Genomic DNA, 23,953 nt, shown 5'->3' on the forward strand with positions numbered 1-23,953 from the left:
AGGGGATCATCTGAATTCTTGGAAAACCATGTCAGGGAGTAAAATAACCTCTAATAACAGGTGTCTTATCTGTCCTTCCTTCCAGTGATGGCCCTCCTCTCCCAGCACTATTTCACACTGTTACTAAAGTAACAGGCTCAATTACAGCACAGGATTGTAAATGGCTTACCCTAATTCATTACTCATCATGCAGTATGTTTTTGTGCCAAGTGAACATGGCTGTCTCTTAAGAATGAATGGACAGATACTCTTCTAAACATGGAATATTTTTCTTGACCTACAGTAGACTAATCTGTAAGAAATTATTCCCGATTTCTGATGCACAAAGCCGCTGAAATGCAGCACACAATTCTCTGGTCAAATTGCAGGGTTTTGCTTGCACTGGCATCCCCAGATGCCTGCAAAGTATGTGGGCTTACAGAGCCAAGTGGCACCATTTCTGAAGGAGCAGCAGTGTTCTCATCAGAAAATGTTGGCACTTATGTGGCAATAAGGTAAGCGGTCATCTATTAGAATGAACTTAGGTCTACAGTCATTAGGTCGACCCCACTAGGTCGACTGGCAGGAAGGTCGACCTGACTTAAGGTTGACATGGGCCAAGTTCAACCTGACTTAAGGTCGAATTTGCATAAAGGTCGACATGAGGAAGGTCGACTGGTCATAATGTCGACATGGGGTTTTTCACTGTTTTTTTGAGCCGACATGTGCCGACAGGCGGTATTTCATGCCCTACCATCCACTAGGGCGTGGAGGAGGTTATTAAAGCTGTGGCGAGCAAAGCAAGCCACCGTGCCCGAAGCGAGCGATGCGAGGGTCCGATTCTTATTGCCAACTGTGTCCATGTCGACCGTGTCGACATTCGGATAAAAAAAACAGTGAAAACACCATGTCGACCTTTTGACCAATCGACCTTCCTCATGTCGACCTTTATGCAAATTCGACCTTAAGTCATGTCGACCTTGGCCCATGTCGACCTTCCTGCCAGTCGACCTAATGACTGTAGACCTAAGTTCATTCTGATAGATGTACCGATTCCGGCAATAAGTAGTACCCAACTGGTGACAGTGTAAGCTGGACATACATCATTTTTAAAGACTTGCAGATGTCTGGACAAAAATATACTATATACTGTGTCCAGCAAATACACACCGAAGCCCCATACACACTAGATGATATCAATGATGTTCAACATCCTCAGTGTTTTATTATTTACAGCTTCTTATATAGCGCAGCATATTCCTTTTGTGCTTTACAATTGTAAACAGTGATAAAACAAACTGGGTAGTAACAAACCGACATAGAGGTAGGAGGGCCCAGCTTGTGTTTTCTCTTAACTCCCAGGCAAATGTTACTACACACTGATCAATAGTGGTAAACTATCTCATCAGTGACATCACCGGAACCTTGCTAAACATGCAGTTCATTGGATACATGGCCAAAATTGTGGGAGTGCACATCGTTCCAGATATTGAGCATACACAATATATCCCTCAGAAGGGCGTTTAGTGTGTATGGGGCTTGAGAGACATTGCATGTTGGCACTCTCCGCCTACCCACTATGCATTGCTCATGTCGGTCAAAACCACGCCTGGTCTCTTACTGATGAAGAAAGGGATCTGTGCTACTGTGTCTGTCACTGTAACATTAGTGCAGTCCAATGGCGCATGATAGTCCCTGGAGGCATGTGCAAAACAAAATGGGTTGAGCAGAGCAAGCCAATGGGCAGTGCGAGGCTTTCCATGCAGAGTAGTTTTATGCAATGATCTTACTAAAATGTCTAATGCCATGGAGACAGAGCCGCCCGATAGGTCGACATCTATTGGTTGACACATGGAAAATGTTGACATGCAATATGTTGACACTATTTTTTGGCTTGATTTTTTTTTTATATATTTTTTTTAACTGACTTATTACTTCTCCGTCCATGTTGGGAGGGAGAATATACAATACAAAGAGCTTTATTGTCATTAAACAAGACAAACCTCAACAAAAGACAGAATGGAATGCTCTAAAATAAAATGCGGTAAAACCCCTTTATCTGGGTTTTTACCGCATTTCCATATGCTCTAACCCCCCTCCGCAGTATCAGTGCTACGGAGGGAATAGCCAGCTTTTAGTGGCGGTACCCTTGAAGCCTATGGCAGTGGTTCCCAACCCTGGTCCTCAAGTACCCCCAACAGTGCATGTTTTCCAGGTCACCCAGCAGGTGCACTCATTATTCAGGCACATTTTAAATGATCCACAGGTGGAGCTAATTATATCACTTGTGATTCTGTGTGGAGACCTGGAAAACATGCACTGTTGGGGGTACTTGAGGACCAGGGTTGGGAACCACTGGCCTATGGGCTTCTTACCGCAGTGCTGTATGAGGGATCCATCATGGATCTCTCCCAGCATGCCCCTCAGTCGGCCCCGGCACTCTGCGCATGCGCAGACGGACTTCTGGGTCACAGAACCGGAAGTGTAGCGCCGGAGCAACATCGCAAAGGACAGCTCTTATCGGAAGAGCTGTCCTTTGCGTTAATAGTGGCATATGTTAGAGATTATATACGATTGTTTAGAATGCAGTACCAGGCGGAAGGTGGCGATGTAGGGTGGCAGATGATATAACATCCCGCCCATAACCTTTTATTTGATAGTAATTTTACAAAAAGCCCCCAGTGTGGGTGACCCGGGTTGCGCATAATACTGTGTGTTTTTTGAATACCCTGTTCTCATAAAGATTTTGATTGCAGTCCTAACAAGACATTCTAACCTCCTCTCTCCCCTGTAGTATGCAATGTAATAGTGTGCCAAACCTAGAAAGACACCAAGCCCAAAGCACGGTGAACAAAGCATTACGCTAATTGGGGATCCATGTCGACATAGACGTAAAAAAAAAGTGAAAAACTTGTCTGCCTTTTCCTGTGTTGACCATTTCTATGTCAACTACCCCCACGGGAATACCTTATTTTGCATAATTGCAATCTAGCATTTCCACTCAACACTCAAAATGAATTTAGCAACAGCTGAGCACTTATAGTGCTGAGTGATGAGGTCCGTTCTCATCCTACACTATTGAGGCGTATTTTGCACCTACCAACATGAGTCAGTTTGGAGTGATAGCCGTATATAAATAGATTATAATTATTCCTTTAGCAGGAAAGCTTTAGAGGCATATTCCCTTACTTTTATAAATTCTGGCCATTAATTATTCTTAACTGCAGAATATTTAACATGAAAGACTAAGACTCCAAACTATATTAAAGGTTTGTTTAGAAGTTGTAAGAAAGTGTAGTTTAAAGGCAAGCATTGTCTCCAAACATCATAATAGTCATGCATCGTGACGTCCAGATAGGCTCATTCAACATCCACTCATCCAAGCCTGTGTCATAGATGGCCTCCTGCGAGTACCTAATCTCCTCATGTCACTTCTCTCATTATAATATAATTGATGTGTGATAAACCACCAGCCAATCAGCTCCTAACTGTCATGTCCCAGGCTGGGTTTGGAAAATGACAGGTAGTAGCTGACAACTCGGTGGTTTTTCACTCTCCATTTTATCACTTTTCAAGGCTTAGTACATTTTCAAGGCTTTGTACATTTTGCTCCATGACTGTGCAGAGTTTATATGCTGTTTCCGTGTTTGCATAGGTTTCCCCCGGGTACTCCAGTTTCCTCCCACACTCTAAAATATATACTGATACATTAGCCTTTCCCATCTCTAAGATTATTATTTTTCATTTTGTACAGAACTCGGTGGTAGAGAAACAACCTGCTTCCCAGAACAAGAAGAAAAAGGATAAGAAAGCCAGCAAAGAAGCTGATGGTCAGAAGCAGGAGGTGTGTACAGTCTTCTCTTCTCACTTGTACCCCTTTTCTGAAGGTTTAATGAGGAAAATCACTCCTCTATTTAAGTAATTTTTGTTGACTAGGCTAATATAGGGTTTGTTTGTTTTTTTGTTTAGTTTTGCACATATTACACATTTTGTTAATTATTTTTTTATTCGCTTTTGTTAAGGTGTTTATCAAGCAATGATAACCTCAAACTGCCAAAAACAATAGAAAAAATGGTTATCTCTGCCAAGAGGTGTAGAGTAGACTTCATTGATTACTCTAGCCTTGCCTTTAACCCCTTGAGTGGTAGGTTTTGCTCGGGCAGGACAAATCTACCAGGGCAGGTTTGTCCTGTCCCAGCAAAACCCACCACAGTTGGAATCCCCCTCCCTCACCTCTGCTCCGGCGTTAGTACGCCGGAGCTTCCCTGCCGCTGCTGTCCCCGCTGCCTCTGTCACATTTAGCAGTGACGTCAGCGGCAGGCTGGGGGATGTTAGCGGTGGCTCGGGTGTACTTGGGTGCCTGAGCGCTCCCGAGTCCCCCCGAGCCGCCCCGAACATCCCTGAGCCTGCCAACGTCATTGCTAATAACAGTATGGCGGCAGGCGGAAGCGGCTGGGGAAGTGGGGTTAGAAGAGTTCCGGCGTGCAATCGCCAGAGCACAGGTGATGGGAGGGTTGGGCGAATGGCTGGGGAAGGGGTTCTAGAGTTGCTGCGCCAGTGGTGCACACCTGGACACCACTGGCGCGCACCTATTTTCCGGGACAGCCGGAAAATTTCCAGGCATACCACTCAAGGGGTTTATACCCCTTTCACACCAAGCTAAGGAAAAATCTCTAACTTTCCTTGTCAGCGTGAATGGGTTGACCCGGGTCTGCAACACTTATTGTGACCATGTTTTCCCCCAGTGTGAGACTGATATGCTGAGGTCTGAAAGGGTGTTCCCATGTTACCCTGCCTGGGTTATGTTAAAAGGAGTTTAAGGAGCTCTCTGGCCATAACCTGGGAACACCCATATAGATGGCAGCCTATCCAGCACAGACTGGGGAAGAACCCTGGTCTCATAATCAAGTCTACCTGATCACACTGACCCAACCTGGTCTATGCCTTGGTGTGAAATAGTTTGAAACTATTGTGGACTGGATTTGTTTTGTGTGTTTTTAGCTGTACCCATAACATCTATGGGCATTTTTAAGCTGAGCAATATATCATGCTAGCTTACCTTTTCCGTTACCGATATCAGATTTAAACAATAAAACCGTTTTAATGCCTTCTTGGGATGATGTTATTGTAACTTACCGAAGCATTTGAGAAGAAAAGGGGGAAATAAAATTGTTTTAGCAGCCCCTTCTCCCCACAGAGCTGTTCAGTTGTTGCTCCACTTACATATCACATACATATCATGGGCACCCATTACTTCTGCTTGCTGAGTACAGCTTGTATGAAAATATGGGCATTTTGCAGTTGCCAAATACTTTAGTTGGGTTTAGCTGTTTTTGGCTGTTAAACCAAGTACTTTTGGGTGTGACTCACTCACTCACGAATTCAGCTCCTCCTTGGATTATTCTCCATTCCTAGACAGACTTTAGTTAAGGCTCGTTCCTTGTTGGTGTGCATCTTCCTTTGTTGCGCCATTAAATGTAAGCACATGTGCAGCCTTAATGATAAATCAGTCATAGGATCAAGCATCAGCTTTATGGTGATGGAGAATGAAGGCTCCAACAGATAGGTACGTTTTTTGAGGGCTATAATTACCAAACAATGGGTTTTCAAAGATTGCATTTTGAAAATATGCCAGTTAGTAAATATAGCCCAGAATGTTCAGTGCAACAAATAGGTCAGTGTTAAATATTTATTTATTTACAGTTTCTTATATAGCGCAGCAGATTCCGTTGCGCTTTACAATGGTAGACAGTGATAAAACAAACTGGGTAACAACAGACAGATTTGGAGGTAAGAGGGCCCTGCTGCAAGCTTACAATCTATAGGGATATAGGAGGGAAACACAAGGACAGGCATCAGTAATAGCATAGCAGTCCCACCAAGTTACAAGTCCAGTGCCCTAAATATTGGAAAAAAATACACAGTTTATATGGACATTCTATTAAGCGTTAATATATAAACGGGTTCTGCACGCTGTTATTTTTCACCATGTGTTGTTCTCTGCTGTAGATCAGGAAACTGGATGTAAGAAGACTAGTAAGCCCACTCGAAGCAAAAACTTCGAAAGCTAGTCTGCTATCTTTTGTGTTTGTGCATGTGTGAGAAAGAGATGTAGTTTCACTCTTTGCCAGCAGATGACAGTGTTTCTTAGACTCACGTACACTAGACCTATATATAAACTGAAAAGGCATGGTTAAAATTTTAATAAAAAAAAAAAAAACCCAGGTGATAACATCCACAATTACGTACTCAGTGGTCGAATTGGTGGCACTAATTGATTACCCCCCCTCCCAATTACAATAATTTTTATATTTTGGTACATTGAAACATCAGAAAGTATTTCAGCCGCACTGCAAAAATTCTGTATTTTGGAATTGTGGATATGGGACACTCAACCTGTAATATAGTATATTTGAAGAGTGTCCCTCACTTATTTATTATATCCAACAGATTATTCACATCAGCTCCATCAGAGTGTAGTCCTTTTACTAACCATGCAACTGTTAGCATCTCTGAAATAAATAAATAAAAAGCCTATGCAGTGTTGCTTCGCTCATTTTCATTGAACTCTGAATCCCTGCACACACTAAAGTACTGAATTCCATTAAGCAGATTTGAATGTAGTTTTCTTATTATTGCATACACCCACCCACTGAAACTCAAGTACAAGGGGTACTTATCATGTGACCCTACAGCTGCTGTGGAAATAAACATCCCAGCATGCACTGCCACAATTTTAGCATACCCAAATAGCAAAGGGCATACTGGAATGTGTAGTTTCATGGCAGCTGGAAGCCACATATTGAATACGCTAGCACATTAGTCTTGGTATCATATTTGCCTCTGCGCAGTATTTATGTCTTGATTAAAGAATTGTTCTGTGTATATTTTATTTTTTCATTTGATATTATATATGGTATCAGTAGTAGACATCTTGTCCTGGGTTCTCCATTTGTACTGCAAAATGTATACTGTATTACATGGCTATCACATTATTTTCATTTAACCCTGATTTGCCTTTTGCAAGAAGAATGCAAAACCTATTTAATTCCAAATTGTGCATTCGATGCATTAAGTCTGGCTTTCACAAGCATCTATATAATAATTACCCTTTTATAATGCTTATAGTACTACAATATTACAATATTATTCTAGTACTAGTGAAGACAAGTTTTTTATATTGCACCACTTTTAATGAGTAGTCGTCTAATCGGTAAAAAAAAAAAAAACCAGATAAATGACGATGCTCCACAACCATTTTTGCTTGCTTTTTTGCACCGTGACTGTGGAGCAGGGGAGGTCGACAGAGGGGCGAGAAGTGAAACGAGGGAAACGGCACCTTGCAGCACCAACTCCTTTCTCCAAAAGTGGCCTGCCAAACTCCTTACAGCTCATCCAGCGACGGGAATACTGGGACCTTGTGCACAGACCATGGAAGGTCATCTTCCCACTTGAGGTAGGGACTCTCATTTATTTTTCTATTTTGTTCTGGTTTGTGTGCTGCCGTATTTTAATTACCTTTATTCTTTTGTACTGTTTTGCAAATGTTTGTTTAGGAGGATCTAACTGAGCCTGCATCAACAATCATTCTAAAAAGGTTAGAAGAGCTCCGGGAACCTACTGCCCAGGACCAATTAGAAAATGTCAAGTTACCCAGATGGCTAGAGCAACATGAAGAATTACACTTTAAGTCATCAGACAGCACATGGACTGTGCTGTTCCAAGACCCTGTAAGCATACTCATACGTCATTTTACTTTTTTATATTTTATTTTATTACTGTGGATATGGTCTGCTAAAAATTCCATTCACTCATTGTGTACAGTTCATAGTTACTATAGAAAAGGGGTAAATGTCTCTAATACCATCAAACGGGGACAAATAACAACCAAGTAATTAAAAATAAACATTTATGGGTTGAGTTATTTTCCCAATCTATCCTATCATTAAAACTACAGTATGTATAGATGTAGCACATGGAATATACATGCATGTGGACACAAGTTGCATTAGACATAACATAAGAGTTCTGTGTGACTTATTGGCTCTGAGTATCTTTACTTAAAACTTTTTCCATTATAATGTGTCTTATTTGGTGCAAATAGGAGCACAAGCAGTTTATGCTGATTAAAATGATATGCAGCATGCCTATATTCTGTACAAGGGTACTGCATATCATTTCAATCAGTATAAGCTTGTGAATCTTAATCACACTGTTTAGCGAGTAAGACACATTATAATGGAAAAAGTTTCATGCATAGAATCTTGTCGCTACCGAGTCATGGCATGGTGTGACTAGAAAGGCTGTTTAACAAGCAATTAGGCTAGATCACGGGTCTTCAAACTATTTTACTCTTGGACCCCATCAGACAATAAAAATAATTACAGGACCCCAACAAGTTACCTCAGAAGGTCATCACATCGCATGTGTAGTCAGCAGACAGCCCATACATGGCAGCATTGTGGAGGCACAGAGTGATGGGAGGGGTCTAAAATAACAGACAGTTCAACAACTTGAATCGCTGACTGAAATTAGAAAAGTCAGCAACATATCTGCGACCCCATGCTGAGACTGGGCTAGATGTATGTGAGAACCTCTGTAGTTGTGATGTATCATTTTAAACCAGTCGCATTCTGTTTTCAGGTGAGACTATTTATTTAATAAAGTTAACTAATATGAATAGGTATAAAGTACCCACTTGTCACATATATTGCTATTAGAAGATTTTGATATGCTATTCTGGAAGAAGCTGCCATGTTTGTCAGATCCTTTTTGAAAGTATGTATGTATGTTTTAATTTTTAGGGATTGTGCCTAAGGCAGATTTTTCTTCGCAGCCTCAGGAGTTGCAAGGAAAATCTACTTTAAATGCAACCTCTGGCACTTCATGCATGGGGATGCGGCTCCATGCCTAAATCAGTAACTAGTGTAACTTTTTTCTGTCACTTGTGTTCTTTAGTGGCTCTATATAGATCCATATTAAAATCGTTATTATTAGAGGTCACAGCCTTTTTTTTTTTTTTTTTGAAGACGTGTCCTTTTTTTTTTCTTTTTTTTTCTTTTTATTCTCACTCCCACAACCAACACAAACAAACAAAATAATTTGATCCCTTTATTTTTCTATATAAGTGTATCAATAATAATACTCTGGGCTTAGTTGGTCATACTGCATTCTAACATGTTCAGTTGTTTTTGTCTACTTCTAGTCACCAGACAAATACTTACTCTTGCTGAAGAGATGCATAGCCCCACTAGATGGTCCCAAAGTTCGGCTAGAAGGAAAGTGACCTCAGTTATGTAAGTCATCTGAAAGCTGGTGTTGGCTGGGTTGGTGGCTTTGTGTTGTTTGTTATAACATTTCAATAACCAATATTTTCCCTTATTTCCAGACTCCTACTTCAAAAATAAAGATGCGTGATGAAGTTACAGATTTATGTTACTACATATAACGGAAGTTCACTTTTGTATTTAGACCAATGGTTCTAGTTCTTATGGTAAATTGTTAGTTTTTCCAGAACAAGAACTAACTGGCTAAAATGAGTCTATACAGAAGAGCATTACACAGGTTTCTGTCTGGAAGATAAAAGCTGGGAACTTACTTCTTGATTTTAAGGTGAATAACACCTTTTTGACCTGATAAAGTGGCACAATTAAATTTGTAGCAAAAATACAATTTCAGTTGTTTCCTCACATTTACTGGTTAAATGTGTATAAGAAAGCTGGACTGCAGTTTGCGATCTGTGTTCTGAACTTTCAGTGTGGCGCTGTTTGTTGAATATGGCTGCCCGCCACTTGTGAGTTCTCCCTAATGTTATTCAAAAATGGACCAAACCATTATTTTTCTATACATTTTAAGTGACTTCTAATTAATATTAACTACAATTTAATATAAATGTGTATACACAGTTGGGTTGTCCAAGACCTTGTGTTCATCATCTTCTATTCCGTATGAATTTATTACCACATGTGCATTATCTGTACAATTGAAGTTGGAGCTATGCTTCATAAAATTAAATGTTTGTAAAAACAATTAGTGTGTTCTTTTGGATTTCTTCTATCCAGCTGTTCAGTTGTGGAATGATAAAGTTAAGATAACAAAGCATGCATTATATGCGATCCTGTCCCCCCGGAGCCGTTGGTGAGATGGCCGGCTATCGCATGTGAGGTACCACATGCAATACCTCGCCTTAGTTGATGTGGGCCTTCACCGCACAAAATTACATGTCAAATAAGCTTTTCTGCATATGTAGGAACAATTCACAAAAGAGGCTACATAAGAACCCCAAGGGTTAGGTACTGTGCAGAGTAAAATGATTGTTATAAGTGTTGGAAGGGTAAAGCACATGAGGAAGGAGGGCCCTGCTTGTGAGAGCTTACAATTTAAAAAAGGAGTGCCAGGCAGGCAGGAGTGACACAGAGAGAAGAGACAATTTACCATATATTCTAAAGGTGCGTACACACGGGGTCGATTTTGTACAATATCGAAAGAAATATGGTCGCTAAGTGACCATATTGCCCACGATGGGAGTGTGCACCGGTGATATATCGCCGGGTGCGCGCTCCCGTTTTTACCCCTGTAGTGATCGCTGGTCGCAGGAACATGCTCCTGCGACCAGCTGATTAACACTGCCGGGCTCCCCCGGCAGTTTCTTTTTCATCAGCGACCATCTCTGGTCGCTGATGAAAAGGAGAAACTGAGCAATATATTGCTCAGCAATATATCTCCCCCGTGTGTACGGGGCTTTAGCCTTGGAAAGTCAATAAGCTCTAGCTGTCCTGCTACAGGAAGTGTCTGAAAATGGCAAGTGAGGGGCATAGATCTATGTGCCCCTATCATTTATGCCGATCATTGTATGATTGGTCAGTGGCACTGACTGTACTGAGAATTGCAGCTATCACTTTTGACAGCCGCAGTTGTTGTTGCCCCATCACCACAGCAGTGTCCGCTTTGTTCCTGTCTGCACTGGTTGCTGGGCTCTAGACTGCATGGGTGAACTCACAATGCTAGCGAGATCCTGAGCATGCCCAGTGAGCCAGCCAGATTGTGATAGGCCTAGTGCTGATGTGCTCTAGGCTTGTGACAGTAATCACTGGATGGGGGTTCTCATCACACCCCACTGGAGTATCTGAGATGTTTATACATCTCTGCTCCTGAAGAAGCTGGGAGATCTTGCCCATGGAAACACGTTGAGCTATTTTATCTGACCCATGAAATGTATAGTATATCTGTCACATTTGCCTACTCCTGAGCATTACAAATGTAACTGCAGTTTATGGGACTTCTCTCTACATGGTCTACAACCAGCATTAATCCTAATATGGACTGACCAGCGGCATCCATTTACCATACACCCAGGTATCCTGGACCAATTATCAGACATCATCTGTATAATCTGTCTACATCTGGAATCGGCCACCTGGTAATATCACTTGTTGCAATACATAGACACCCACTGCTATATATATCCGGGATATAGGAGTATCATCAAATCTGTCTTAAGGATATACTACTATTTTAATACTATTATTATTTTAAACCATGAGAATCATTAATTCTTTTTATATGGCTTTTATATTGTCCTAATAAAATTGTTCATTTGAAAGAAACAGCCATACTTTTCTAAATTATTTGAGAAACATAGCCAGCGCTGGTTGTCCTTTTTTTTTTCTTTAATCTCTGTGTTTCTGTTTGCCTCATTAAAGAAGATAAATGTGGGTTTAATATATTTACCACTTTTTATCCCGATGCGGTTTCTACTTTAACGAAAAAGTGAAATTGCATAGGTGAAACATGACAAAAAGCTTCCTAAAATGGCTTCAATTGAGTAGTAAAGTCTGGGATTTTTTTGGCTAGCTGGAAAAAAAAATGGACTGAATTGAATTTCCCCTTATAGTAAATGTTTCAGTTGTTTTTAAATCAGGCATTCAATTTAACTATCTATACTAGTTAATGCTAAAGATTTCACTTCAGTTATGGAATATCTATTTAGACAAACGATGGACAACCCTGCAGTACAAATATTTGTTTGTCAACTGCAGTATGCAATGGATTGTGTATCATTTATACACCTAGAACGGCTGGTTGTTCCGATTGATTGAGAACACTCACACTGTACACCAAATCCTTTCGGGTGTATGCACCTTTAGACAGTTGTTCTCAAACTCTGACCCTGCACAGTTCATGTGTTCCAGGTCACCTGGCAGGAGCATTGTGTATCACATTTTAAAAATCCACAGAGGCCTGGAAAACATGAACTGTGTAGGGTCCTTAGGACCAAGTTGAGAACCTGTGAAGCAAGATCCGGTTTGGGATGCTGGTACTTTGGGTGTCAGAGTAAGATGCATTGGGGGAACTTTGCTAAGATAGGAGTTATATTTCACATGAGATGTTGCTATGGGCAACCAATCAGATCATGACTATTATATTCTAGAAGGTGCTAAATAAATAAGAAGTAGATTCTGATTGGTTGCCCATAGCAACATCATATGTGAATGTGAACTCCCTAAATTTCCCCAATTGCCTCCTGTCTCACCTTGCTGATAACACTAGCTGGTTTCATGCTGTCTCCCCTCACTGATTTCATGCTGTCTCCCCTCACTGATTGGACTGCCTTTCCCTTATCACCTTCTGACTGGTACATTTCATACTTCAATGAAAACACCTCTTAAACACACACATAAAATAAATAGAAAAATGAGTCACTGGATAACAACCGCAGCATTTGTACTTTTCATTGTAACTTCCCCCAAGGCTTTTGTGCTAATAGCTCTATTAGGAATCCTATAAACATATTTTTTTTGTTAATGAAGCAAGCCAGTGCATATAAAAATATTGTACATGAAGTTAGAAATGATGGCAATAAAAGTTGTCGTCAAGTAGTTTGGAATACACAACAGCAATACATCAATACATAGTATTCCTAGTGACCTGTATATAAATCTGGAATCTATGTGACACCCTATTAAGTTTGTGATGTTATTTGTCTGGTACTCGGAAATCCCATGAATGCATCGTTTTGGTCACTCATATGTATAGATGTACAGTGTTTATTACAGTTTTAAATAGTAGCAATTTCTTATTAGTGTGCCCTGTGCTATATGTTTTCATATTGGTGACAGTGGGATGTATAGATAGTGTGATCTGCAGTTCATTGGTGATAATGGGCAATCGGCTCTAGACACCTGCTGCATCCAGCACGTGGGGAGAAAATGCTGGACCCTGAGGGCAGGGTAGTGGGAAAATGGACAGCTGTCAGTTTGAGGGGAAACTGCAGGGGCTGCTGAGTATTGTGAGCTCTGGGGTATCGATGGAGGGTGAAGCGCAGCAACACAGATCTTAACGGAGCCATGTCTGGTTGGAGGGTGATACAATCACTTGAGATGGTGAAAGAAGCCGTGAGCATCAGGCAGCAGGGTTACTGCTGGAGGGGATTTCGTAGATTACGAGGTGAGCAGTGAGGCGGTGCTGACACTGACAAGTTCAGCCAGGACACGGACATATAACACCATATGAGGCGGTTAGTAGTAGGCAGGGCTAATTTTGTGCAGGCTCCAGCAGGAACTGAGGCCCTTATTCTAGTTCACTCTTTCTGACAAAATATTTCATAGATGGACGAAACCATGTGCACTGCAGGTGAGGCAGGTGTTACTTGTGCAGAGATAATTAGATTTGGGTGGGGCTTTACACCTGCCTCACCTGCAGTGCACATGGTTTTGTCCATCTAAGAAATATTTTGTCAGAAAGAGTGAACTAGAATAAGGGCCACAGTTCCTGCTGGAGCCTGCAGAAAAATAGCCCTGGTAGTAGGTAACCGAGCCTTAGCAGGCCAATGGAGGATAGCATCTTAGACAGTAACCCTTTATAGACTAACAGCAGTATGAAACACACAGGATGCCCAGGTGACAGTCACAACTAGCTGGGATTCTCCCTCGTACAAAGTAAACCTATCATACATCATATAGCATTAACAGCCACTAAACTCCTCCAGTGCAAACCAGTTATTACAGTAAAGTAATTTTTAAATGACTATATTGCAGCTTTATAACACCCCTCCATATAGAATAAGCTGTAGCTTTAAACTCTTCTCTAGTCATGGCAGATTAATAAGATTCTGCTGCTTTGTAACACTCGCTGTATATTCAAGAACCATAAAGTTTTTACAAATGGCAAGCTCAGCTGAATTCAGCCGTACGAATGAATAGACCATCAATAGAACTCGGCCGCAAATGACCAATGTTTAACAAAACTTAAATTAATTAGTTTGAGATTATTTGCCAGCAATAACTAAAGTGATTCATGTTCCTCGACTTCCACATTGGACATCTCTCCCTCAATGTTGGCACTCTAATAGATTGTACACACAGGGAGATATGCGCTATTTTTCTATTCGACTTTGCTTATAGAAGCAAACCCAAATGTAATAAAAAATTGAATGGGCATTGAATGGTTCTTTATACATTCGATGCAGATTCAATCCCTCGATGCACTCATGTGTAGTGTAAATCGAATAGAAAAATAGTCTTGGCAGGCAAGACTATATAGTACAGATCTGTACTACATAGTCAAAATTGAATGTGAACACTGTAATTAACCCAGATCCAGACACAGATCGAATAGGGGTCGAATAGAAAGTGAAATCTCTCTGTGTGTACGCACCTTAATAGAGGGTACACGCAATTTTAGTGGGTACACACGGTGCAGATGTGCGCACACACTGGCCATCCTATATAACTTGAGAGTTACTCAGATGGCCAATGCTCCAGGGGTCAATACATATAGAGTGGTCCAGCCCTGGTTGCTTGACCATTTTTTTTTTTTTGTGTGTGTGATGACCCCTATAAGATAGTTGTCTGAAACCACCACTACTTTATCTTTACCTTCATATGAAGAGGACAGCCATTTTTGTATCATGGCATATGGCGTTTTTCACTGTTGTGGATGTTTGGGGTAAATGCAATATCTAGGTCAGAAAAGTCATACAAAGCTCAGATAAAAAACGTTAGGTACTTGTTTCATAGCACGGCGCCCATCGCATCGCATACCATAAGCCATACAATGGTATGCGATGCGATGTTACGTGATGGCAGCCGATGTTATACAATTTTAAATCGTATACCATCGCATTGTATGCCATATACAATGGTATACGATTTTAAATTGTATAAGCACCCTAATGGGTGTTTTCAATGTTTAATGGGCCCCCTATAAGATTATTAATTGTATAAGCACCGTAATGGGTGCTTACAATGTTAAAAGCACCCCCACGCCACCCCCACTATCAACACCAACCCGAAGCGTGGCGAACGCAGCGGTACGTGTCCTCCGACCTTTTCATACCCCCCCCTCCACATCGGTGTGGAGTTGATTTTAGATAGTGTGGTGAGCCGCCGAGCCCGAAGCGTGGCGAGCGGAATACATGCAAAGTAATACGCGTCCCCTCGCGGGGCTCGACACGCTTCGGGCTCTATATAAAATCAGCTCAACACCGACGTGGATAGAGGGGGTATGAAAAGGTCGGAGGACGCGTACCTCCGCCCCTCGCGGGCTTGCTGCACTCGCCACGCTTCGGGTTGGCGTTGATAGTGGGGGTTGCGTGGGGGTGCATTTAACATTGTAAGCACCCATTAGGGTGCTTATACAATTAAAAACCGTATAGGGGGGCCATTTAACATTGAAAAAACCCATTAGGGTGCTTATACAATTTAAAATCGCATTGCATCGCATGTGGGTATATGGGATACAATGCATAAGATGCCATAAGACTGAATATCGTGGGCGCCGTGCTAGGAAACAAGTACCGAACATTATTTTCAAAACATTTCAATATACATTTTTTAGTTCTATAACTATTTCCCTACCATGCTTTTTTATGACTGAAATTGTCAGATTTGTGAAAAAGTATTTTGGATTGGATTGTATTTCAGTGGGGGGGGGGGATACAAGAATACAATTTCAGAGCTTTCATTTTTTTTTGGGTGGGATATCCGAATACTCAAAGATTTGCCAAAAAAATGTTTGAGTTATCTAGCTTGTCTACGTCTTCTTTTTTATTTCCGTAATAGAGCACTCTGATATGCTTAATTTTTCCATTTTTCCACCTAAATTGACTTCTAATATCTCAGGTGGGGGAACCTGATAAAAATGGCAAATTCACAACGTACACAGTACTCAATGAGGGATGTCTGTATACTGTTACTCTACTATTATACTGTATATCCACTTATGTCCACTTGAGTATATGTAATGTATGTAATTTCCTTATAGTAATTAATATATGTGGCCTCTTATAATAATACTAGTAAGCCCACTCAAAGCAAATGCTTCGAAGGCTAGTAAGGTAGCTAATGTAAGAGAGAATAAGAGATGTAGTTTTACTCGGTGCCAAGTTATGGCAGTGTTTCAGTGACCCACATACACTATATAGATAGATGATATGTGAAAACTTTCTGGGAGGTTAGTTTACTCGGTGGATTGTAGATCCCTTACGTTTTCTGTCAATTCATAATGGCAAACAATAATACTTCTTTTTGATAAATACATTGCTTATATTCAGTGTGTTCTTTTCATCATTTGCACTTAACTCGTGTATATACATAAATAAGTTACTATCTATAAATACATCGCAAACTGTGACGTCTTGTCTGCAGGCCCATCCACCCCCTCCATATATAAAGGACAGACTTCACCTCTACGAAACCTTGAAAAAGGAACATGATGATTTACTTGCTGACCGGGCTGCAAACCAGAGCAAACCCATTAAGATCACTTTGGCTAATGGAAAGGTCATTGATGGGGAATCCTGGAAGACAACTCCGTATCAAGTAGCTGCTGGAATCAGGTATGTACAGCGAGTACTAGTGACCTTATGGTACTGCATTACTACAACTTCAGACACACACATATATTAACTCCCCTAAAATTTTTTGTGTGAATTTTGGGTGTGAAGGTGTGTGTAAAGCAGTGATGGCAAAACTCAGGGGCAGATGTATTAAGCCCGGTGAAGAGATAAAGTGGAGATAAAGTAGAAGGAGATAATGCACCAGCCAATCAGCTATTTTTGAAGTATGAGAGGAGTTATCCTATTTCACTTTATCTCCACTTTATCTATTCACCAGGCTTAATACATCTGCCCCATAGTACTCAGGGACCCCTAACAGTTCATTATTTCCAGACCATCTGCAGATTTGTTTCAGTAATGAGTACACTTGTGCTTATGCATAGGAAATCTGGATAACATGAACCATTAACGGTCATTGTGGGCAGACTTTGGCCATGGGTAGTATAGAGCACTGCTTTGCATGTATACATCATACATAGAGCTGATTTGTATAAATATAGACAGGTGTGCTCTGCAACACATTAACAGCCATTTATGAACTACAAGGTAGATTCTCTTAATCCAGCTTCACACCTACACTTACAGAATTCGCCCTGTTTTTTTATACAGAAGTGAAATCAAATTATGGATTGGGATGATAGCATCTGCAAGGGTGCACAAAAATGGGTGGATTGAAAATAAGCATGTTAATAATGGGAATTAAGCACTGAAGTGCAGCAATTAGATTTTATTTTGCAGGATGGGATTAATAAGATACAAAAGTGAAGAAAGAGTTTATTTGGCAGGGGGATGTGCAGCCTAGATTGACAATAGGCCATGCGTTTTTTTCCCCACCTTTGCGTTTCTACCTCTCCACCCTGTACTTATAATGAAATCCTATTTGCACTTTTGTGGGAAATAGATCTGTAGATCTGGTTCATAAATGTAAAAGAAATTAAACTGAAGAGGTTTAAATGTCTGTTTTGTCTAGATATACTGTAATACACTTACAACATCTAGTAAAATCACCTTTGCCCTTGTGATGCACCCCTTTCAGTTTACAACACTTGTACACAGTATGTAGCATCTTATATTTTATTATTCACTGAATTACTGTACTTTGGGGGACATCTAATATTTGCACTCTGTAAGAAATACATATTCTATATTACAGTTTTGCTTTGTCTTCCATTTGCTTTTTCTCTGTAGTCATGGATTGGCTGATAACACCATAATCGCTAAAGTAAATTGTGAGTTGTGGGACCTTGACCGTCCGCTTGAGGGAGACAGCACTTTAGAACTGCTGACATTTGACAATGATGAAGCTCAAGCTGTAAGTTACACAGGGTTAATAAACCTCTAGTTGCGCTGGTCTCTGCTATTATGTGAATCTAGGATGTCTGTGGTTAAACGCTAAATTGGTGGCATGTCAATAAATGTATTTGTATCATGTAATTTACTAGGTGTAAGGCTTTGTCAGTAATTCCGGTACTTCCTCATCTTTGCGGCCACCACTTACGCTACGGAATTTACGTCTTGTCTACGCTACCCTCCTGTGTTCACACCACCATGTATTAGCTTTAGCAAGGTTGTGGCGAGCCCGAAGCGTGGCGAGTGAAGCAAGTCCTTGAGGAGACAATGGTGCTGCAAAGCAATGTTGCAGCTAACGTAACTGGCGTAGCGTTGACCGCAAAGATGAGGAAGTACCGTAATTCCTTTCTATTTTCACTCGTTTTTGTATTGATTTATATAGCATACACTTTACATTGTACTACAGCTGCACACAATTTAGTTTTGGTGCCTGGGATACAAGAATATATAATCACTAGTCCAAGGTCACAAAGAGCTGACCACAGAATATCTAATCCATGCTTCAGTGTCCTTTTCCACTGAGCTACCTCTTCCCCTACATACAGTATATGAATATATGCACTGCACCTAAAGTGAGTTAGTAGAACATACGGATAGTGGTAATATGAGATACTATAATTTCCATATTTAGGTTTACTGTTTCTCTTTTGCTGATAATGTTCTTCTCATTAGTTGTTCTGTTTTGATGAGCTGTAGCTACATTTTCTGTAGTTATAACACAATTGGTTTTGCTGGTCATACACATTGCAGTTTTTAGAAACCCAATTTGTTACCAATTGCTTAATGTCCAGCAGTATTTAATTTAGCCATACACCTAGGGCAGATATTATATATACAGGTTGGGTATCCCTTATCCAAAATGCTCAGGATCGGAAGAATTTTGGATAACGGATTCTTCCGTATTTCAGAATATTTCTACATTTTAATGATGTATCTCGAGGTATCTTGCATATATGTTGTACAAACACATGAAATACACACAAATATAAAACAAGGTTTCAAAACATGAAACAAAGTTTGTGTACTATCTCAGGCACTGAATTTGAATGCTAAGCAATCATTTTCTTGCACATATATAGTGCCAGTTACATATCATGTCCCCAGTAGCGCTGCTATAGATGTACCCAGTAGTGGTTTTAGCAAGAATTTTTTTTTTTCACTTTCTGGAATATATGGTTTTCAGATTAACTTGGATAACGGATATTTGGACAAGGGATACTCAACCTGTATACAAAATGAAATGGTGCATGCAAAACAACTTTGTTCATTGGATAAAAATGATAGTCTGTGAAATGACCAAAACTACACAGTGGCCCTCATTGTAATTACCGAAGGTCCCCCATGTAAATTTCGGTGTGTGGTGTGCTCGGGGCGAGTGGGTGGGTTGCTAGGGGATATGGCGGTGGGGGGGAGGGGTGTTTGCTGGGATGGGCACTCTAGGACTTGGTAAGCTGCGAGCTTTGCAGCTTACGTAGTCAACTAGAATGAAGACCAGTATTATTTTCGACTTTCCATTCTGTCACCTAGCAGCATCTTATGCAGCTAGTCTTGTTCAATGAATGCATGTACAGAGCCTCTGCCTCACATTAAGCTTATTAATGTGTGCTAATGAATGAAGCTTGCAGGATGTAATACTTCAGCACTGTCTGCCGGCAAGCCATTATTTCCTAGCATTTATTATGGAAATATTTCTTTATGACAAAATTATTAAGATTGGCGGATTGACAACTTTTAGAAGCTAAATGTTCTGAAGATATTTTAAATCATTTAGCAGAGTTATTTCGTCAAAGTGAAGACTGTTGTATTGGTAAAGCTTTTTTACTTGTTCTCTGTAGGTTTATTGGCACTCCAGTGCCCACATTCTTGGGGAAACCATGGAGAATTACTATGGAGGATGCTTGTGCTATGGACCGCCCATTGAAAATGGCTTTTATTATGATATGTTTTTAGAAGAAAGGTAAATTGGACCTATCTATAGTCCTGTACTACTAATACTTATGTTACTTTGCTTTATACAGAATTATGGTAACGCTCACATAGTGCACTTTGCACTCATTCAGAGTTGCATGCATTAAGGCTGCTACATTGAGTGTGCATTTGCACCAACTGAATATTCAGATGGTGGACATGTACCTTGCACTTCCGCCTACATGCTCTCAGAACACTCCACTGTTTTTCACTTATGCCCATTCGGCCACATGTGGAAGTGCAACTAAATTACCAGAAGGTGCTCATAGTTGCATATGCTCGCACTTGAGCCTAATTTAGATATGGTTGGAAACTGCATGGCTTCTGATTTCATAAAGCAGCAGTGATGCACTTGTATGTTAATGAATGGAACCGCATGAAAGATCAGTAAGGCCTTTGCATGTTGATTCATCAGCAATGTCAACAGCAGTGTCTCACTTGCCACAATCTAGGACATCTGCAACATGTTTTTATGAACTTATCTCTTTTTTTCTTTTTTTATAAATCCTGTAAATCTGTCCCATTCTCTCTCTCTCTACACCTGCAACAAGTGTGTTCTTTCTTCTTTCCTATCTCTTGGTTGGGTCTTTGTCGGACCTGCCTGTTTTCTTCTTCGGCTCTCTGCTTCCTTCTGGTGTTTCCTTATTTTCTTTATATTTTTTCCTCTTTATCTCCATACTTTCACTGTAGCTTTATTTCTCTTATACTGCTTTCACACTGCCAAATATTTCCCGGGTTATTGTACATGAACGTGCATCAACCCGGGAAATTGGTCAGTGTGAAAGGGTCCTGTAGATTATCCTGGGTCATGGATATACTTAAAAGTTGGACAGTTGGGGTGCATTGAGGACTGCGTTTGGGAACCTCTGGTTTAGGCAGTCAGTAAACAATGGTTACCACTCTAGGTGGATTTCAACCCATGTCTTGACCAGGACACCGGGTCCCCTTTCACTGTGAACGTGTATTCCGGGTTGACGGGTTAACTATTTGGGGCCAATTGATCAAAAACAGCCCTTTTGTGGAGAGGTGTAAGACTTAGATGTCAAGTAACTTCCGATGCCTGTCGACAGAGGGGGGCACCCACATACCAATAGAAAGGTGCAAGCAGTCTGCAAAGTGACAGATCCACAGAATGCATATGTAGCACAATAGCAAATATTTTTACATTCAGTTTCTTTGGCTTTGCTATGGGAAAGGAGTAACTCAGATACATTTTAGTATTTAATTGGTAGAGCCCTTTTAAGAAGAGACATAGGGCCTGATTCTGGTTCACTTGCAAAAGCAAATTCTCTCTCTAATGGACAAAACCATGTGCACTGCAGGTGGGGCAGATGTAATATGTGCAGAGAGAGTTAGATTTGGGTGTTATTTTGTTTCTGTGCAGAGTAAATACTGGCTGCTTTATTTTTACACTGCAATATAGATATTGGTTTGACGTACAAACCCCACCCAAATCTAACTCTCTCTGCACATGTTACTTCTGCCCCACCTGCAGTGCATATGGTTTTGTCCATTAGAGAGAGAATTTGCTTTTGCAAGTGAACCAGAATCAGACCCATAAAGTATGAGCTATCTCCTTATACCAGAGGCCTCTTTCTGTTTAACCATCCTGTTGCAGGTCTGCATTTGATCACCTTTGACCCCATCAGCCGGCTGCATGACCTATGGGTTGCGAAAGCTGTCAGCTACAGTTTGTACAAAGAGGCCAAGAAATCAGCTTTTGTGAAACTGATGCTGTCACCGCCCCACTCCTGCCCCCAAATGGTAGCAAGTTGTCAATCACTGACAGTGTGCAGCCATAATGCATTCAACAACGCAGGACCTGTACTTCACATGCACAGTACAGTACCGAAATATCTTTTCGCTATGTGCTTCATTCCCAACACACCTACTTCAGGCCCATTGTGTAGTGCTAATATTCGCAAGATTCATACATAAAATAGATGTGCATGCAACTCTGCATCACCCTCTTTTATTCTGTTATGCATCGGGCAGCACGGACGGTGTAATGGTTAGCATGACTGTCTCACAGTCTCAATAAATACAATAATAAATAGATGGGGTACTTGTGTAGTTTCATGGCGCCGTGCTACTTCCGGGTTCTACGCTCGCCACAAACTATGTTAAAAAAAGTAACTTAACTCCATTCCAACATGGATAGTTCATACCTCCACTATCCATGTTGGCATGGAGTTGATTTTAAATAGCGTGGCGAGCGTAGCGAGCCACTGAGCCTGCAGCGTGGACGAGCGAAGCGAGCCCCACAAGGGGACTCAGACGCACGGCGCCATACTGGCGCCGTAAAACTACACAAGTACCAAAGATTGCTTTAGATTTATGTTTTATTGATGTTTTGGTTTTTCCCCAAACTTGAAATTATAATTTACTTTTCTATACAGTATTAGTATAGAAAATGAACTAATTGATTTACCCCAAAGGAACCGGCATATGTGTATTAGTAATAAGACAAAAATACACTGAAAGATGTATTATAAAATAGTGCATTATGTGTAAAAATGCACTAATTTATTCCTGTTTTGTCTATTACTTCTACAAACCTCCTTATCCCAGAAGTATAACTGCTGGGGTGTCCTGGACAATCAGCATTGCTGTGGTCTCTGTAGTCCTGGAGTAATTCTGTATGACACATATATTCTGATTTCTCCAGAGGGGTGTCTAGCAATGAGTTTCCTGTCCTAGAGAACATGTGTAAGGCCATCGTCAAGGAGAAGCAACCCTTTGAAAGGCTGGAAGTCAGCAAAGAGCTGCTATTGGAAATGTTTAAGGTAACAGGCAGAACTGAAATGTATACATTGATAACCTAATCTTTTGCATTGATTTGTACGTGGCCCTAATTGCACTTTGGCATGTAATAAATCCTTTCAAAGCCACTTCCATTACAGTTGTTTAACACTATGTCCTTATTTTGTCCTAGTCAAGAACATTTATCTGCTTATGTTAAACCATTTCTGTTGACGATGCAGTTTCTTCATTGATATTTTTATATTAATCCTTTTTTCCTCCTTAGTACAACAAATTTAAATGTCGGATCTTGAATGAAAAAGTTGATACCCCAACCACAACCGTATACAGGTGAATGGTGCTCTAATAATTATTATCATTATTATGATTTATTGCAGTCAAAATGAAGAAAACTTACAGTATACATAGCAACTGTATCAAAAAAGTGGAAGTATGATATAGATAATGCAGCCACATTGATGTACAGTACTGCACAGCAGCATGGGAAGCACAAACCTTTACTTTTGCATACCACTTCTGTGCATCATTATTAGGAGAGCACAATGGAGTACCATAGCTAAAGTCACAAACTTGGAGGGAGCATTAGAGATCATATATGTACATACAATTTATTATCATCAGCAACTCCATACAGGGCCAGTGTAAGGATTCTCGGTACCCGAGGTAAAATTACAACCTACTTGCCACCCCCACCCCTGCCAAACCCCACTCTACCACTAATACCCACATCCAAGCCCATCAAGTGAAAGTCTGGAGTTGGTGGTCTTAGATGTCCCATAGCTGCCATATGCATTAATTACAATAATAATGTCTTCCTCATATACATTCTTAATTTTGTGATAGACAGATTCAGTAACCCCTCCCCCACCCAATCCCCACCCCTAGACCCCAGCTGCCTAATGGTATGCCAGCCCTGCATACATATGATACAAACAAATCTGGGGGCTTATGAGCGATATTGATGCCAATGTCTTCTAGTGTGTATGCATAATATGAAGAACGATGCGCCCATCGTTAACGAATGTCGGTAGCTTCTGGACATGGTGGTCAATCTCA

At 40.7% G+C, this 23,953-nt stretch overlaps 1 protein-coding gene across 2 annotated transcripts in view; it reads left to right on the plus strand.

Moving 5' to 3' along the window:
- The window catches only part of LOC146075001 (threonine--tRNA ligase 2, cytoplasmic-like), a 65,323-nt gene that overhangs the window by 6,894 nt on the left and 34,476 nt on the right, over nt 1-23,953 (plus strand). For both annotated transcript variants that reach the window (XM_083183796.1, XM_083183795.1), the window contains exons 2-7: nt 3,734-3,823; nt 16,626-16,816; nt 18,005-18,128; nt 20,002-20,123; nt 22,803-22,920; nt 23,163-23,227. In XM_083183796.1, the coding sequence (XP_083039922.1) occupies nt 3,734-3,823; nt 16,626-16,816; nt 18,005-18,128; nt 20,002-20,123; nt 22,803-22,920; nt 23,163-23,227 (710 nt within the window). The remainder of the gene's footprint in view (nt 1-3,733; nt 3,824-16,625; nt 16,817-18,004; nt 18,129-20,001; nt 20,124-22,802; nt 22,921-23,162; nt 23,228-23,953) is intronic.

This window comes from Crinia signifera, chromosome 4 (assembly GCF_055691185.1).
Source record: "Crinia signifera chromosome 4, ASM5569118v1, whole genome shotgun sequence".
Lineage (NCBI taxonomy): Eukaryota > Metazoa > Chordata > Amphibia > Anura > Myobatrachidae > Crinia > Crinia signifera.